This window comes from Eubalaena glacialis, chromosome 18 (genome assembly GCF_028564815.1).
Source record: "Eubalaena glacialis isolate mEubGla1 chromosome 18, mEubGla1.1.hap2.+ XY, whole genome shotgun sequence".
In the NCBI taxonomy this organism is placed as follows: domain Eukaryota; kingdom Metazoa; phylum Chordata; class Mammalia; order Artiodactyla; family Balaenidae; genus Eubalaena; species Eubalaena glacialis.
Genome location: NC_083733.1, coordinates 34,379,497 through 34,397,339, shown reverse-complemented (window position 1 = coordinate 34,397,339; position 17,843 = coordinate 34,379,497). Strand labels below are relative to the sequence as shown.

The following is a 17,843-nucleotide window of genomic DNA, read 5'->3' as shown; positions in this document are numbered from 1 at the left end:
AGAGGTGTCAGTCTTGTTCCCTTTAGAACAGTGATTCTACTAGGGATGATGTGCCCTGCAGGGGACATTTAGCAATGTCTGGAGTCATTTTTGATTGTCACGGCTTTGGAGTAGGGGTTGCTACTGGCATCTAGTGGGAGAGGCCAAGGATGCTGCTGAACATCCTACATTGCACATGACAGCCACATGCACCACAGCAAAGAATCATCCCATCCAAATGTCAATAGTGCTGAGATTAAGAAGCCTGCTTTAGAGGGTGCCGTGGATTGTAGGAGAGGGGCAGAACTGCAGAGTGGTTCAGAGCACCCACTTCGGAGCCAGGATGCCTGGATCTGAATCCCACTTCACTAGATACTAAGCTACACCTTCAGCAAGCTCTCTGTACCTCTGTTTCCTATTTGTAGCAGGAGATTAGGGATAAGAGTTCATCTGCTTCATAGGTTTGTGGTGAGGATTAAATGACTTAACAGACATGAAGTGCTTAGAATAGTGCCTTGCACATAGAAGGTACGGGATAGATGTTAGCTCTTATTATGTGTTAACTTTTCTTTGCCTTATATACTATCTTTACCACATTAGATAAAATATTTTGTATTGATTTTACATTTTCACTTAAAATGTGAAATGCTTTTTATCCAGTTTGTACAGTGACCTGTGAACCTTTCTTGTCTGTATTTCTTGCCAGAAGGGTGCAGGGTTACAGGAACTGTAGTGTTTATGAGAATTTGATGGGCTTGTTAACCACTATCATTTTTTTTTTTTAATTTTTATTGGAGTATAGTTGATTTACAATGTTGTGTTAATTTCAGGTGTACAGCAAGGTGAATCAGTTGTACATGTACATATATCCACTCTTTTTTTTTTCTTTCGCTTCTTTTCCCATATAGGCAACCACTATCATTTTTGATGTTTACTTTTTGTGATTCTTCACTGTCTTTCTGTTTAATTATTCTTTTGAACAAAGGTGCTAATCATGGTGTTTGGTTTCAGTGTAGTACTGGACTGGATTCAAATGAGATGTCTCCACAGGAAACAAAAGATCAGAACAGAAATTCTATTGAAAACATAGCCAATGAGGTGGTAAACGTGCTGTGGAATATATGGTAAGATGCTTTCCAAACGCAGCCTCCTGCTTCAGTGCTACTCAGGCTGCTGCTCCCTCTGTTAAACTGCAGAGGAATCTCTGTTCTCTTTGGTAGGCGTGTAAATCTGTGATGTTAGTGCTTGCTCGGAGGTCTCATCAAGTGACCTAAGATCAACTGTCCTTCCCAAGCCGTTTTCCTCATAGCATCACTACGTCCTTTTTTGCTTTACAGCTCTTCTCTCCAGTCATTGCTGCTGACAAAAATAAGAGGAATCATGGTCATTAGTACCCACTGCACCTCCTTCCTCCCCCACTACCCGTGTACCTTAAGCAGCAGTTGTCTTAAAGCCAGCCAGGCTCCAGTGCAGTAGATGCTTTGGCCTGGCATCTGGAATGAGGCAGGGACCACAGACCTCAGTGGGTGCTTTACTCCTCTGCCGTGGCAGGTGCCATTTGACAGGGAAGTAGATGCCTGAGAAGAGCTCCTTTGGTCCCAGTAGGAAGAAGGCCATGCTCCATTCCATCATTGTAACAGTGGCCCGGGGCCGGGGAGGGTGTGAGTAGGGGTGGGGGTGGGTGGACTTGCTTTTAGGAATGGAGATGGCTGGAAATACAACCTGCATTTTTTTCTACTCCATTTTATTGTCTCACATTTCTAGCCAGATTCTAGCAAGAATCTGTCATTTCCTTATTTTCAGTCAGCAGCGATGATTATTTCTGACCTAAAGCACAGGTACTTCATAGAATACAAGGTTAAGTTGGATCCTGGAAAGCTGCCTACACAGCAATCCAAACTTGCCTATGATTTCTTTCTTTTTTTTTTTAGTTTTTATTTTTATTTTTTAATTTTTATTGGGGTATAGTTGATTTACAATGTTGTGTTAGTTTCAGGTGTACAGCAAAGTGAATCTGTTATACATATACGTATATCCACTCTTTTTTAGATTCTTTTCCCATATAGGCTATTATAGAGTTATTGAGTTGAGTTCCTTGTGCTCTACACTAGGTCCTTATTAGTTATCTATTTTATATATAGTAGTGTGTATATGTCAGTCCCAATCCTCCAATTTATCCGTCCCCCCCATGATTTCATTTTAAACTAGTGGATGCGTTCCACCAGGAAAATTGGAGAGATCAGATCTGAGGAAATGGCATTCAAGCAAGCTAGTGGGTGCTGTTTTTCAGATAACTTTAATATATAAATTGTTGAACTCAGAAATTTAAAAAAAGTTTTCTTTGAAAAGTGCCTGAAAAAGTGGTCTCCACAGTGATCTCTCTTTCCTGAGTGCCCATTATCTTAACACATTTATGCTTTATTTTCCTGACTATACCTGACTTTACTATGGGCTTCTTGAGGGGAGGTTCGTAGCAGTGTTGCAGTAACTAGATGGATGGATGGATGGATGGATAGATGGATACACAAACAGAAAATAGTTTATCTTTAGACAGCAGGATTGAATTTAATCATTTAGTCAGCTCTGTTAGCTGTTAGTCTGTCGTGTATATATGGTATGTCTGGAGGAATATTCTTCTCTGGAACCAGGGATAAAATTATTATAATTAGCTCTGTTTACCCTATATTTAGCATATATGTTAATTAATAACATTGATAACATTAATTCTGATTCTTTTATTAAAAAGTGTAATTCCAAAAATATTTATTATAACAATTTCTCTGTTGCAGACTGCAAATTCTGTTAAAATTATAACAGTCTAGATGGAATGAATAAAATTTTAATTTTACTTTCTTTTAAATTTGTACTTTTTGTGTGATAAGTATAGAGGCCTTTTATCCTTACTTTAATTTATCATTACTGTGATATAGTGGAAAGACAAGTAAGCTGGACCCAAAGACTCACCAGTAACAAAGTGTGTGATCTTTGGACAGATCACTTCACCTCTTGGGGTCTGAGTTTCCTTATCCGCAAAATGAGGCATTGAAGTAAATGATTTCTAAGCTCTCTTCCATCTTTAACCTCCTGTAAGGAAATTGGCATGCGGGTAAAGAGATTGGCTAAAAGATCCTACTGTGATGGAAATAAAAATGCAGATAGCCAGTTGTGTTCACAGTGACTATGAATGGGCATTGGTTTCTTCATCTATAAAAATGGTGGGTGTTTGACTACAGCTCTTTGGTTCTTTTACAAAGCCTAATTATTTTTTCATGAATTTCTGTGGTTGATAATGTTAAAATGTGAATAGTAAAACTTTTTTTTCCCCCCTTCAATTTAGTGAATGCAGTAGTAGAGCAGTATCTATATTCAACAAAGAAGGGTGTTTGGAGATTGTATTAAAGTATTTAAGTAGGTTTTCCACCAATGTTGACCTGGCTATTTCAGTAGGTAAGTGAAGAAAAAGTTATGTGTGGCCTTATTCAAAATTTTTTATTCAGACATAGCATGTTTATTTCTACAGGAGTGATTTTTTTTCTCATTGTATGTAAATGCCTAGCTGAGTTCTATTCTGAATCTTTTAAAGTCTGTGATTAATGCTCTAATTACTCATGTAGTTCTCCTGCTCTTGACTCTGAGAGGGAGGAAAGTAATTATGTGAGCATATGTGGTTTCTAGTGTACTACCATTCTTAGAAGGCTTTATTCATTCTTGAAGCTTTCATCTCCCATTTACTGAGAAACAGTAACCCACAACTACCAGGCCTTTGAGCCAAAGTTAATTGGAATGTAGACTTATTTAAATGGCTTGTACCACTGTCTCATACTTCCAGAAGAATACTTTTGATAACCTGTGCTTTTTTTGAGAGAGGAAAATAAGTGATTGGAATTTCACATAGGCCTGCTTGCCTTCCAGACAGGGAAAGCAAAGTTTGGCAGCTTCAGCTGCCTTGGCTCCCTCGCCTTCTGTACATGGGGTTAGAGAGCCACCGGGAGCCCTTACTCAGCAGGGGGAGGAGACAGAAACCAGAGGGTGGGTGGCTCAGCAGAACTCTGGGGGCAAGTGGAGAAATAATGGGTGAAAAGCATTTTTTTCTACCCATCATAATATAGGCATCTGGCTATCCTTTTATTTAACCGTGTATTTCTCCTGGCAAGGACAAGTTTATTCCCCTTACTGAAGTATATTCCCCTTACCAGTGTTTCTCTTGGCTCTAGTGGAAATAGAACAGAAAAGGAAAAAATAATAGTGGAATAAATACTACTGGGAAAAATTTTTAAATCAGTTTCTCAAATGGAATCTTTGGCAAAGGGGAGATTTGTGAGTAAATGAGAATTTTAAAAACAGTCGAACTAGGAAATTGGTAGGTGACTTTTAGTCTCAGAGGACAGTCTTTATTACAATAAGAGAATTTCAGGAAAGTTCATAGCTTTTAAAAGAGAAACTTCACTTCTGTTTTGGGGCCTTAAGTTTTGTAGATTTGGTTATTTATTTAGTTTTTTTCCTAAAGAACTTTTTTAAAGAACTTTAAAAAAATGGATCAGAATAAAGTTATTTTGCATTGTATAGCAGTGTTTTCCTTGGCACTTAGCTAGGTTCGTGATTTTTTAAACAAATGTCAAATTACTTTTGTTTTGAAAATCAAGCACAGCTTACATATAGTAAAGTGAAATTCTGTGATTCCATACTATGTATTAATATAGCTTTCTTTGAGCTTGTGTTGTCTTAGCAATCACAACTTATCTTGTTTTTTTGCTAAAGTGAATTTAATTAGTCTCTTAATGAAAAAAATACTACATTGGGATATATGTATATGTACATATATGCATATATATGGATTTATATGTAAATGTATTTTGGAAACTAAAATAGAGCACAGCAATAGAATGTATTTTGACTACTAATTTGGATGGGAACGATCTGCTTTGGAAGTTTTAGACCTGGAAAGAAATGGATTTGTATGGTCTACAGTATCTCAAAGAAAACAAATTTGGGCTTGCTTCCTCATTTGTGCTTCCTTCCTCATTTGTGCTTCAGTCAGACCTTTCATGCAATCCCAACTGTTTTTATACTTTCAGTTAATTATTTCTAATTTACAAGTTGTAATCCATTGTCTTGTTCTAATGCCAGAGAGCAGTTAAGTGCTAAATAAATCATATGTCTATTGATACTTTACCCATCTCTTAATTTGCTCATATTTTTATATAAAATACTTTTTTCCTTAAATATGTTTCACCAGAAATAACTCTAACTTTTAAGGTCATGCTGAATTTCAAAGAAGCCAGAATGTTCCCAAACCTAGGGCTTGTCTTTGATAACAGAACTACCCTGAGAGTGTTGTTAGTGCACTGGTGTTTGGTCCGCAGGCTGTTTGCTACTGGTCTGTGATGAGTACAGAAATAGAGGCTAAACCTTTATAAATGTTTATAGTAATTCCACATTGTCACGGTGGTTAAGAGGCTTTTAAATTATATTTTATAAAAGTATAGTTTTATAAAGATTAGAAATTAAGGAAAAAAGGTCTTTTATACCTCTGATAGTTTGGGAAGCCTCATTTGCATGTACCGTGTTTGAGGGGAAGCGAATATCTCCTACAAAAGCTACCTTTGTCCAAAGAACTTGTAAAGATGCAAATGTTTTTTGATGAGTTATTTTGGTTTAAATTATCCTAGCAGAATTCATTTTTTTCTAAATATTTGATGTTTGTCTTTATAGCATATTGTTTGCAGACGGTGACCGAAGATAACCCAGAGCTACTGAAATCTTTCAGTGCCCCAGCATTGCATGTGCTGGAATCAGCAATGCTTTCTCCTGTCAATTCCATGGAATATATTCTATTAAAGACATTGGTGGCAGGTAAAGTTTAGCCATATGTGATAGTGTGCTTTTTTAGTAACTTGTAGTAGGCAGAGATGGGGGACAAAGTTATTCCCCCATTTCACCACATCAGGGCTTTCTGTGCTTAGTCTGTTCTGAAAATTTTAATATTTTAGTGGAGACCCTTAATTCAAGCGGTTCTGCATAGTTTCAAAGCCTTCTAAGATTAAATTTGTTTTTAGTTTAACAAACTACTGTTGTCTGATAAAGAAATGCTGTTGTCAGGACCCCCTCTTATTTATGAACCAGTGAGTTCAGAAGTTGACTGTAGTGTAGGCATCTAAGACATGACCATTCACTTTCCTATAAGATCTTCACCCGCAATGCATCTCCCCAGAATTTCTAAATACAGAAAGAAGAAATAATCTGATGACATGCCAAGTAGTAGGTAACTTATTATATATTTTCCTCTTGCCCTTTGGTCTTCCAGGGGTAATTTATCTTGAGAGGTGGTTTTTTTCCCCCTAAACTGATAAAATACACATAACATAAAATTTAACATCTTAACCATTTTTAAGTGTACAGTTAAGCAGTGTACATTCGCATTGTTGTATAACCAATCTCCAGAACACTTTTCATCTTGCAAAACGGAAACTCTGTACACATTAAACAACTCCATTTCCCTCTCCCCTCAGCCCCCAGCAACTGCTATTCTCCTTTCTGTCTCTATGGATTTGACTACTCTAGTGCCTCAAATAGGTGGAATCATACAGTATTTTTCTTTTTGTGACTGGCTTATTTCGCTTAGTGTAATGTCCTCAGGGTTCATCCATGTTATAGCATGTGTCAGAATTTCCTTCCTTTTTAAGGCTGAATAATATTCCACTGTATGTATATATGACGTTTTGTTTATCCATTCATCTGTGGATCGACACTTGGCTTGCTTCCACCTTTCTGTTATTGAATAATGCTGCTATGAATATGGTTCTACAGATGTCCATCTGAGTCCTTGCTTTCAATTCTTTTTGAATATATATACCCAGAAATGATTTTTATTTTAACTGTCACTTTTTTTTTTTTTTTTTAATTAGTCTAACTACTTAGTGGTAGCTCTTCTAGTTTCATAAGCAAAAAAACCAAGAACCTGCTCTCTGGTTGTCCGTGAGACCTTGGAATTTTAGTGCATTCCATTCCACTCTTGGAATATAAGAAGCTGCTTAGGAGAGCAGCTCAGGTTAAGATGAAAGAAAGCCAGGCAACTCAGTTTGTCGTGGTAAAAGAAACTCGATCGGTGTTCTCTTGATCTGTTGCTCTCTGGTGTATCAGAGCAAGGCATTGTGTGCCAGGGAAAGGAGATGATTGTGAAGGACTGCTGTAATAAAGGGAGCTGCCTCTGTGCAAAGCTTTTTGACATTTAATAAAAACTGAACAAAGGCAGTGGGATCGGGATTTTTTGAAATTACACCTGAGCGTAAAGAACCACTCTCATGGAAACTGTATTTAATAAAAGATTTCACAGTCGATTTCTTTGTCCTTATGCTCATTTTTTTTCCACAGGCACAATTTGGAATCTAAAGGACATTATTCCATCCAAGAGTCAGGCAGAAATCATAAATGCCATACTAAAGATCTTATCTGAAGTTCTGGAAATGGATGCTGGTGAAACGGTTATTCAAATGATGGAGACCGAAACTCAAAGGATAAAAACTGCTGCAGAGACTGAGGACACATTACAGAATGTTAATGGTGATGATTTGATTGAGGATGATGAAATGGAAGAAATTCCTCATAGAAGGAAAGTCAGAAGGAAAACTTTCATTTCAGATTTACTTCCAGTAAGTCGGATTGATGCTTTCAGACATGGATTAATACAGCTATTTTCTTTCAATAGGTATCCTAAGCTTTGTAGGAAAATGTTACAGCAAAGTTAATTATAAAGTGAATTTCAGTTAAAAAAAAAAGTCATGTTTTCCCATTAACTCATAACTCAGAAATCTCCCAAAGGAGAAAAAAAAATGTCCTAAGACAAAACTTTTATGTAGAGAAGGTTTGAAAGATGGGGTAGACCAGTACTTTTGCAGCACTTCAGAAACATGTGGTCATCTCCCACTTCAGTTACACATTCTCTCCCAGACTGTCTTCAAACTAAAGGAATTTTTACTTTGCTTGAATTGTCCCTTGCATTCTTGTCTCTTTTATTTTAGTGTTTAGCCTTACCAAAGTAGCAAGCCAAACTTTCATTTACCCCCTACTGCTGAGCAGAGGAGGTTGGGTGATTATGAAAATTAATGATGGTTTGTAGTTTTTGCAGACTGGTTTATAGTTTTTGTTTGTTTGTTTGTTTTGTTTTTTTATAAATTTATTTATTTATTTATTTTTGGTTGTGTTGGGTCTTCGTTACTGCACGCAGGCTTTCTCTAGTTGCGGCGAGCAGGGGCTACTCTTCATTGCGGTGTGCGGGCTTCTCATTGCAGTGGCTTCTCTTGTGGAGCACGGGCTCTAGGCACGCGGGCTTCAGTAGTTGTGGCACGCGGGCTCAGTAGTTGTGGCTCGTGGGCTGTAGAGCGCAGGCTCAGTAGATGTGGCACACAGGCTTCGTTGCTCCATGGCATGTGGGATCTTCCCGGACCAGGGCTCGAACCTGTGTCCCCTGCATTGGCAGGCGGATTCTTAACCACTGTGCCACCAGGGAAGTCCCTGGTTTATAGTTTTTGATTGTGGCTTATTTGTGCTAGTGGGCGTGATGTTGGGGTGAGGAGGAGCAGTCTTGGGTGCAGGGAACATTTCAACTGAGCCAGTCAGCAGCGATGGAGCCATACTTTGGGAAAACATTTTTTTCCCAAGGAGGAAAGCAGGTCGTCAGGAAGACAAGGAGGATAGTGAGTTGGGCTTTATTCATCTACGTGCACATTTTCTGTGCTTACTCTGTGTGCCAGGCCCTGTGCCAGATGCTGCTGATAGAAAGATGATGAAGGCATATTTCCTGTCTTCAGGGACCTTTTCCATCTTGAGAGGATAGACATGTAATTATAATTTATTATAATGCCTGTGCTAAGAACAGTGATAGGCCTGTGCACAGACTTCTGAGGGAGTCATATCTATAGAGTAGGCACACCTGACTCAGCCCTGATGGAAGCAGAAAGGAAGACGCTCTCAGAAAAGGTTTTGTGGACAGAACACCTGTGCTGTCTTAAAGGATGGCGTAAGAAACAGCATGGTGAAAGCGGGTTAGTGTTGTTTGAGGGGACTGGAGGCAGGAAGACCAGACAGGAGGCTGCTGAAGTCATTCGGAAGAAAGACAATGAAGCCTGAACTGGAAGAACCCTAGTAATGTCCTGTCACCCTTTCTACCATCTCACTCGTGGCCTGTCCTGATTCATGTACAATGAACTGAAACTGAGAAGTATCTTAATGACGTCAATGTCTTAGAGTTTTGATAGATTTATTTTTAAAGAATTCTTAGTGGACATAAACTCATCAGTATACCACTGTCCCACGTCCTATGAAGTCTTGTAAAGCTGAATTGGTGGTGTTTTAAAGCAGTCAAATGTTGTAGTTAAGAACTACTTTCTCACTACAAATAACTCAATTTCGTTTCTTTTTATGGCTGATTAATATTCCATTGTATATATGTGCCACAGTCCCCATGAATAGCTGTTAGGTGCAAAGCATTGTGTTAAGTGCTGGGGTGAATATGAAAATGAAAAGGCCATCCTGCCCTTGAGTTGCTTGCAGATCGTAAAGCGGCTTAAAAATCATATCACCCCCTTTTGGTGCAAGAGGCGTGTATTTGAACCCCAAATTTACTCCTTGTCTCACTTGTGCATCTGAGTCAGAGTAGGTAGAATTTAAAATCAGTAAAGCAAGATAGACAAAGGCATAGCTATGAGCCTTGTCATTCCAAAGGGTGTTTCTAGAACCCCAGCAGCATCCCCTCAGGTACCACATGGAGGTGAGTTACAGATCTGGGATCCACATGTGGAACATCAGCTACAACAGGTCAGGGTTTGGAGGCTCTTCTGCAGGTGTTGCATTGTGCTGACCAGGTCACTTTATCCTGCCGGATGCACATATACTATGTTTCCCCACCCCGAATTCCCATCAGAGCAGAAGTGGAAATTCCAGTTGGGCTGTCAGGGGACTCTGAAAGATCGGACATCTCTGGCTGGGAGAACAGCACTCCTGCAGGGTTTCCCCATCTCCAGCCTTGCTTCCAGGGGCCCTACAGGGAATGAGTGAGTGGGGATTGAGATCCACGGCCACCAAGATGAAGTGCCACTGTTTAAAAGGATCGATATTTAACTGTTATTTAGAGATTCACTTTCCCAAGTATTACTTAGAAATAGAATTTTGGTGCTTAGAAAATGCAGTGTTTTCTCTTAACAAAAGCTTGCTTTTTAAAGCCTATCACCATAGCTGAGTAGACTGGATGATTAACATGCTGATCAGGCAGCCAGTGTTTAAGTGCCAGTAGGGTGCTAAGCATCGTGCTGCCATGTGCCAGGAATACAAATTTACAGCCAGGCAGCTCTGGTCTTTCACGCTGCCCAGTGGCTTGTGCAGGGATCCTTTAGAATCAAAACCCTTAATTGCGTCATTTAACTTAAGAAGGTATAAGCACACATCTGTAAAGAGAGAACCGACCCAAGTTGTGGCTGTAACATGCAGAAGTAGAACACTCCCTACCCACCTTCCGCAGTTAGCAATTGTCAAATCACAATCTGTTTTCTTTCATCTATTTCCCTACCCACTCTCCCCTCTCAACTACTGAATATTTTGAAGCAAATCTCAGCTGTCATAACATTTCCTCTAGATTGGTTCTTTATGTCAATTTGATAACAGTAAGAAGCAGGGTAATGTTCTGAGCAGGAAAGTCAGGTAAAGAAGTGGAACTTAGTTTCAGAGTTCTTCTAAGCCAGATCTTCGTAGGTGTTAAGTGGATGAGAGCCCAGCAGAGGCATGTCTTATGTAGCTTTGAGTCACCTCCAAGAAATGTTTAGTTGAATATCGTACACGCACGAAGTGAGTAGGAATACATTTTAGATACGTTCTTTTCTTTTTAATTAATTAATTAATTTTACTTTTGGCTGCGTTGGGTCTTAGTTGTGGCACACGGGATCTTTCATTGCGGCGCACGGGCTCCAGAGCACGTGAGCTCTGTGGTTGTGGCCCACGGGCTCAGTAGTTGCAGCGCACGGGCTTAGTTGCCCCGCGGCATGTGGGATCTTAGTTCCCTGACCAGGGATCGAACCCGCATCCCCTGCATTGGAAGGTGGATTCTTAACCACTGGACAACCAGGGAAGTCCCTAGATACATTCTTGCCAGCAATAAAATGAATATAAACATAGGGATTCCTAAGCTACATCTATTAAATTAGCTATCTGCTTTTTTTTTTTAAGAATGTGGTTCAAAATTAGTTAAATCGTTGCACAAGAAGTTGCTGGAGGATTAAAAATGAGTACAACATTCTGGAAAAGGAGAACAGGAATATGTCACAAGATCTATAGATGTGTTTTTAACCTTTGATCCAGTAAATCTGAGGAAATAAGATAACCAAGTAATCTGAAATATTCCATGCTAGCGGAATGCTTAATAAATTATAATACATTCATTTAATGGAATATTTTACAGCCATTGAAAAGACAATTAGAAAACTTTTGAAACTGGGAAACATTCAGACAACAAAATATACATTACTTTTAGCTTATGCACTGTTTTGGAGTGAAGCTATTTCACTTTTCATAGGTGACTTGAGAATTAAGGTCATATAAATTTATACAACCCATTTTGAGAATGTTAATTGATAAGTTAGGTTCATGTTATTTATTTCCAGAAGAAAAAGTCCCCCTGTTTCTTCAGTCTTTAAGAAATGCTTTATTGCAGTCTTCAAAGAAAGCCAGAAAGCAGCAAGCCTATCTGCTCCTTAGCCAAGCTCTGTTGGTCATATAAGGGCCTGTTAGTAATTCTGGTTAATGAAGTCTTTTCCAAGAAAATGTGTAAGCGTCTAAAAGCAGTTTTGTTGTGTGTAAGTGCCTGGTGTCCAAGATGAACTCTTGTTTTAATCTTAGTATGCTGAGCTACTTCTTAACACATTAGATTAAGTTTCAGGGTGAATTTAGTTCAGAATTCCTGAATATTTTTCTGTTCTCTCCAGCTAACTAAGCAACACTTAGAAAATAACCGTGCAGATAGATGGAAACCCGGTGAACAGTGGCACGCTGCACAGTGCCAAGAGGAATCATAATGCCTGTTTGTCCTTCCAGCACTTTATGACTTTTCTTCTATTTACCCACCCCCACCCATGTCCTCTATTCCAAGTGCAAATATCATTTAGTAGGCTTTAACTAAGGAGAGTCACATGAAAATATTTTTCCACACATTTGAGAGTTGGTCGTTTGCTTTTTTTTTTTTTTTTAAGCCCACCGACAAGGAGCTGAGAGAGACCATAGCGTTGCTGACAGCTCAGCAGACTGCTCTGGAAATCATTGTCAACATGTGCTGCAGTGAAGGTTTGTGACCAGTTCCCATTTAGATATCCTCCCCTGGACTGGGAGGGCAGCTTCCATGAGGATTATCTTAAATAGTCCAGTTCTGTGTGATCTGCACTCTTCCCAGATCCCACCGACGATGAATGGGAAGAGCTTTCCAGCAGTGATGAAAGCGACACGTTTATGGAGAATTCCCTCAGTGAATGTGGTGGGCAGCTGCTGTCTCCCCTCTGCCTCTCCCATGAGGTTCACACCGCTCTCACCAACTACCTCATCCCAAAGAAGGTAATCTGTTTTCAGTCTAGGCTCATTCTAGAGCACAGGGAAGGCTTAAGAAAGCTGTTCCGGGGCTTGCCTGGTGGTGCCGCAGTTAAGAATCCGCCTGCCAATGCAGGGGACACGGGTTCTAGCCCTGGTCCGGGAAGATCCCACATGCCGCGGAGCAGCTAAGCCCGTGCACCGCAACTACTGAGGCTGCGCTCTAGAGCCCGTGAGCCACAACTACTGAAGCCTGCGTGCCACAACTACTGAAGCCCACGCGCCTAGAGCCCATGCTCCACAACAAGAGAAGCCACCGCAGTGAGAAGCCCGCACACCGCAACGAAGAGTAGCCCCAGCTCGCCGCAACTAGAGAAAGCCCACGCACAGCAACAAAGACCCAATGCAGGGGCTTCCCTGGTGGCACAGTGATTGAGAATCTGCCTGCCAATGCAGGAGACACGGGTTCGAGGCCTGGTCTGGGAAGACCCCACATGCTGCGGAGCAACTAGGCCCGTGAGCCACAATAACTGAGCCTGCGCGTCTGGAACCTGTGCTCCGCAACAAGAGAGGCCGCGATAGTGAGAGGCCCGCGCACCGTGATGAAGAGTGGCCCCCGCTTGCCGCAACTGGAGAAAGCCCTCGCACAGAAACGAAGACCCAACACAGCCATAAATAAATAAATAATTAATTAATTTTTTAAAAAAAAGACATTTCCAGTAGTACTATTTAAAAAAAAAAAAGACCCAATACAGCCAAAAATAATAAATAAATTAAATAAATAAATTAAAAAAAAAATAAAATAAAAAAAGAAAGCTGTTCCTTCTGTGTGCAAAAGAAGTACGCTAATGCTGCCAGGTGTGGGTAATTGGTAAGATCTGGGAAACAAAACAATGAACAGCACTGGAGGTGGGCTGTTCAGAATTCCTGAGTACATCTTTATCAAGCCTGACCATCTCACTTAGAAGTCATATGTTGGGATTTTATAAAGGAATCATGTGTAAAAACCCTACTCTTTAACCTTTGCCTTACTTCTTTTTTAAATTTAGATTTTTGAGAAAACTGCCTTTCCAAACAGCATTGCAGTTGACGTGTGTTCTAGGAACCCAAGTTGGAAACCTTTGATTAGAAAGTAAGAACTTTTCTATTTTCTAAACCATTTGTCATTATGTTATTATATGAAATGATGGACCATTAAATGGAAGATGCCAACTCTCCCCTCAAGAGCTCTCCCCCTGTGTCCTGTGTATGTTCCCTGGAGAAGTGTGCGCATATGTGCACTAAGACAGGAGAGTGCACATAGCAGTGTGGTTCACAGTTGCCCCAACTTGGGAACAACCTCAATGTCCATCAGTGGCAGAATGGATAAATAAATGCTGACATAATCATACAGTAGAATACATACACCTGAGCTACTTCTTAACACATTAGATTAACACATCAATAAAAAATCTGAACTAGAACACTGACACTAAACTGTTTCATTTAGGGATGCATACATAGGTGGTAAACCTGTGAAGAAAAGCAAGGAAATGTCTGCTATAAAAGTCTGAAGAGTGGTGACCTTTGGGGTCAAGGAGGTGGGGCGTGATAGGGAAGGGATAGGTGGGCCGTGAGGGCGCTAGCAGCGTTTCTTTTTTTTTTTTTTTTAATTGAAGTATAGTTGATTTACAGTGTTGTGTTAGTTTCAGGTGTACAGCAAAGTGATTCAGATACATATGTATTCTTTTTCAGATTCTTTTCCCTTATAGGTTATCACCCTATAGTTCTCTGTGCTATACAGTAGGTCCTTGTTGCTTATCTATTTTATATATAGTAGTATGTGTATGTTAATCCCAAACTCCTGATTTATCCCTCCCCCCCTTTCCCCTTTGGCAACCATAAGTTTGTTTTCTATGTCTGTGGGTCTATTTCTGTTTTGTAAATAAGTTCATTTGTATCTTTTTTTTTTTTTGGTTTCCACCTATAAGCGATATCATATGATATTTGTCTTTTTCTGGCTTAGTTCACTTAGTATGATAATCTCTAGGTTCATCCATGTTACTGCAAGTGGCATTATTTCATTCTTTTTTATGTCTGAGTAATAGTCCATTGTATAAATATGCCACATCTTCTTTATCCATTCATCTGTCGTTGGACATTTAGGTTGCTTCCATGTCCTGTAAATAGTGCTAGCATTGTTTATTTCCTACCTAGATGCACGGGTGTTTGCTTTGTAAACCGTTAAACTCTGTATATTCGTTGAGCGCTTTATGTATGTCGTATTTCACAATTAAAAATAACTTTAAAGATGCTGCCATGCATAGAAATTTTTCTCAAGCAGATTCCATGTGACTCATAAACGAGCTGTGCCTCAGAGGCCTTGAGTGCTCAGGCAGTTTGATCTGGTAGGATTAACAGTTCACTTTAAGAATCCTTGCTCACTGCCCTAGACCTCCTTCTGCTTACAGATGGTCCCTGTCAGAATCTGACACTTAGTTTCAAAGTCAATGCTGAATTCTGCTGGGTTACTGTGAGAGGAACAGACAGCATTCTCTCTCTTCCTTTGCAGAATGAGCACTGTACAATGCAGAGCCCTCGTGTGTCTCCAGAGCCTTGTCTCCCTCCTGGATGTGGACCATCTGGGAGGACCTGCAGCCCTTCAGACACTTGCACAGCATCTGTCGCAACTGCTTTTTTCTCAGCCAGGTAAATATTTAGGCCTTATTGTGAAAAACGACTGGGAAGGAGCAGAATTTTGAAGGGCCAGGAACTTGGAGTTTGTAATTATACACTGTCTCTCATCCAACCTGCAGAAACCTTTCCCAGACACTAGCAGTCATATATTTATAGTTGCCGGTGGTATAGAGTCAAAACAAAGTATGCAAGCAGGCCTCTGGGGTATATTTTTCTTTTTCATTAAAATTGCTTGCATCCAGTTATGTCAGGACAATTAAGGCTGCATCACAAATATCATAAATATTAGGGTTCATTAAGATATTTGGGTAATTCTCTGTTCTTTAGTTTTCTTCTTAAATATAAAACCGTTTGATTTACATTCGATTGGGTGCTACAGATGTGTATGACAGAATTCACAAGGTTTGAGAGCACATAAAGTGGAAAGCCTCCCTCCTTTTCCTCACACTACGCAGTTCCTCTCCCAGAATTGGTCACTGTGATCAGTTTCTTGTGTATTCTTCCAGAGAGAGTCTCGATACAAAAGTATGTATGTGTATTTTAAGGCAAATGATAGACTACCATACACACAATTCTATACCTTGCTTTTTTTCTAACACATATCTTTCTTCAAATACCTTTGCATGGTATAAGCTGAATCTCTAAGTTACAGGTATCTGATATGGATTAATTTCATTTGTACGCAGAAACCTAGAGAGATACTGTACATTAGTTAGTTAGGTGTTCTTTTTTTCTTTTTTTTTTTATATTTTTACTGGAGTATAGTTGATTTACAGTGTTGTGTTAGTTTCTGCTGTACAGCAAAGTGAATCAGTTATACATATATCCACTCTTTTTTAGATTGTTTTCCCATGTAGGTCATTACAGAGTATTGAGAAGAGTTCCCTGTGCTATACAGTAGGTCCTTATTGGTTATCTATTTTATATATAGTAGTGTGTATATGTCAGTCCCAATCTCCCAGTTTATCCCCTCCCTTCCCCCTGGTAACCATAAGTTTGTTTTCTACATCTGTGACTCTATTTCTGTTTTGTAAATCAGTTCATTTGTATCATTTTTTAGATTGCACATATAAGCAATATCATAGAATATTTGTTAACTGTTCTTTTTAAATGACCTAGCTGTACAGTGTATAATGCATGCTCTTCTAACAGATTGTCATAGTTCACTGTAGTAGAATCTCATTTAACTTCGCCACATTAAACTATAGGAGCTCAAACAAAACAGAGAAAGGGAATAGAGGTATTTTACATAGTAAAGGAAAATTCTTCGCGCTACTCCATCCGGCATGTATGTCTGGAGTGAGGGTTAATATGGGAGATATGAATCTGCTCTATTTCTGTGCAGAACTGTTTAACATTTCCCCTTCTCAGACACAGTACTAAGTCCAAGAGCTGAAACTCTTAGAAGATCAAAATATGGTCGCTTTTGACTAAATACAAGTTTCTGTATAAGCACTCCTTCAAGAGTCGGTCTCTGATTCTTTAAGACATCTATCTTGCACTCTATGAAGAGGTGCTGTGCATTTAATGGTGCATGTTTTAGAAGTTCTAGATTAATTTTTAAAGATTAAATATTTAGAAACTCATTATATAGTTATCAATATTTGTCAGTTAATAGGCGGAGTTTTCAAGTGATCTCAGGCTGTGTATTCTTTAGCTGGTGCCATCATGTGAAAACCACATGCCCAGCCATACCTAAGACAGGATGTCAAACTGGATGTGAGCAGTGTCAGCCCCACTCCCGTTCCAAGCCCGTACTGGACCAGCTCTGGAGTACAGAGGTGACTGGTCATTGTGAGCTGGCCAAATGATGGCGATAGCTTTATATTTCTCTCCCAGCCTTGTAAGCCTAAAGAGATCTGGATGGCATGCGGGGCAAGAGGGGTGGTTTCCGTCAGCCCAGCAGGATGTCCTGTGGAGGGGTGGTTGGGGGAGACTCCTGTTGCTCATGGCCACTCCCATCCACCCGTTCCCATGGGCTCCCTGCAGTGGGCAGGGCCAGATAGGGGAGTCCACAGCTAGGCCCCCAGGTGAGCAGGACCTACCCAGACCTCTTAGTGCTTCCAAGACCTGCTTAACCTGAGAGAACCCTGTCTGCCCTAGTTTCACAATTGCCATCTCTTTCCTCTGGGCCATTTCTCAATGAGAGTCCAGTCAAGGTCCCACAAGCCCCATCCCCTGCCAGCATGAAGAGTTTATTTCACTGGAAATAAGTGCACATATTCTGTGCCTCTGCTATGCAGAAAACACTTAGGTGTGTTTCTCCTAGTTCAGCTGGCTATTCTTGGTCACTGGTACATACATGCATGTTGATTACCTGGAAAGATCACAGGAAAACCATAACAAGCTGAGCCTTAGAGAAATAATGGAAAGTTTCTGAATTGTGAGAAAGTATAATTAAACACTTAGATTTTTAATAAATTCCAATTTCCTAGCTCTTGTAGACATAACCTTTTTCTCAGAATGAAATTTTTGATAAAGGATAATTGCTTATATTTATACTATTCTAGTATAGTCTTTCCAAATATTTGGGATTTATACAATAGTGTAACCCTATGAGCTCTACATGGATAATGTGAACTGTTATTGAAGAATTTGGTGGGGAGAATGGGGCTAAATTTCTCTTT

The 17,843-nt window shown here is 39.8% G+C and overlaps 1 protein-coding gene across 4 annotated transcripts in view; it reads left to right on the top strand.

Moving 5' to 3' along the window:
• LOC133079188 (nuclear envelope phosphatase-regulatory subunit 1) overlaps positions 1-17,843 on the top strand; it is a 63,616-nt gene that overhangs the window by 30,338 nt on the left and 15,435 nt on the right. For 3 of the 4 annotated variants that reach the window (XM_061174578.1, XM_061174577.1, XM_061174579.1), the window contains 8 exons: positions 991-1,103; positions 3,317-3,426; positions 5,692-5,832; positions 7,351-7,628; positions 12,213-12,303; positions 12,410-12,567; positions 13,590-13,672; positions 15,092-15,228. In XM_061174578.1, coding sequence (XP_061030561.1) covers positions 991-1,103; positions 3,317-3,426; positions 5,692-5,832; positions 7,351-7,628; positions 12,213-12,303; positions 12,410-12,567; positions 13,590-13,672; positions 15,092-15,228 — 1,111 coding nt within the window. The remainder of the gene's footprint in view (positions 1-990; positions 1,104-3,316; positions 3,427-5,691; positions 5,833-7,350; positions 7,629-12,212; positions 12,304-12,409; positions 12,568-13,589; positions 13,673-15,091; positions 15,229-17,843) is intronic. The other variant, XM_061174575.1, reaches the window with a different exon arrangement.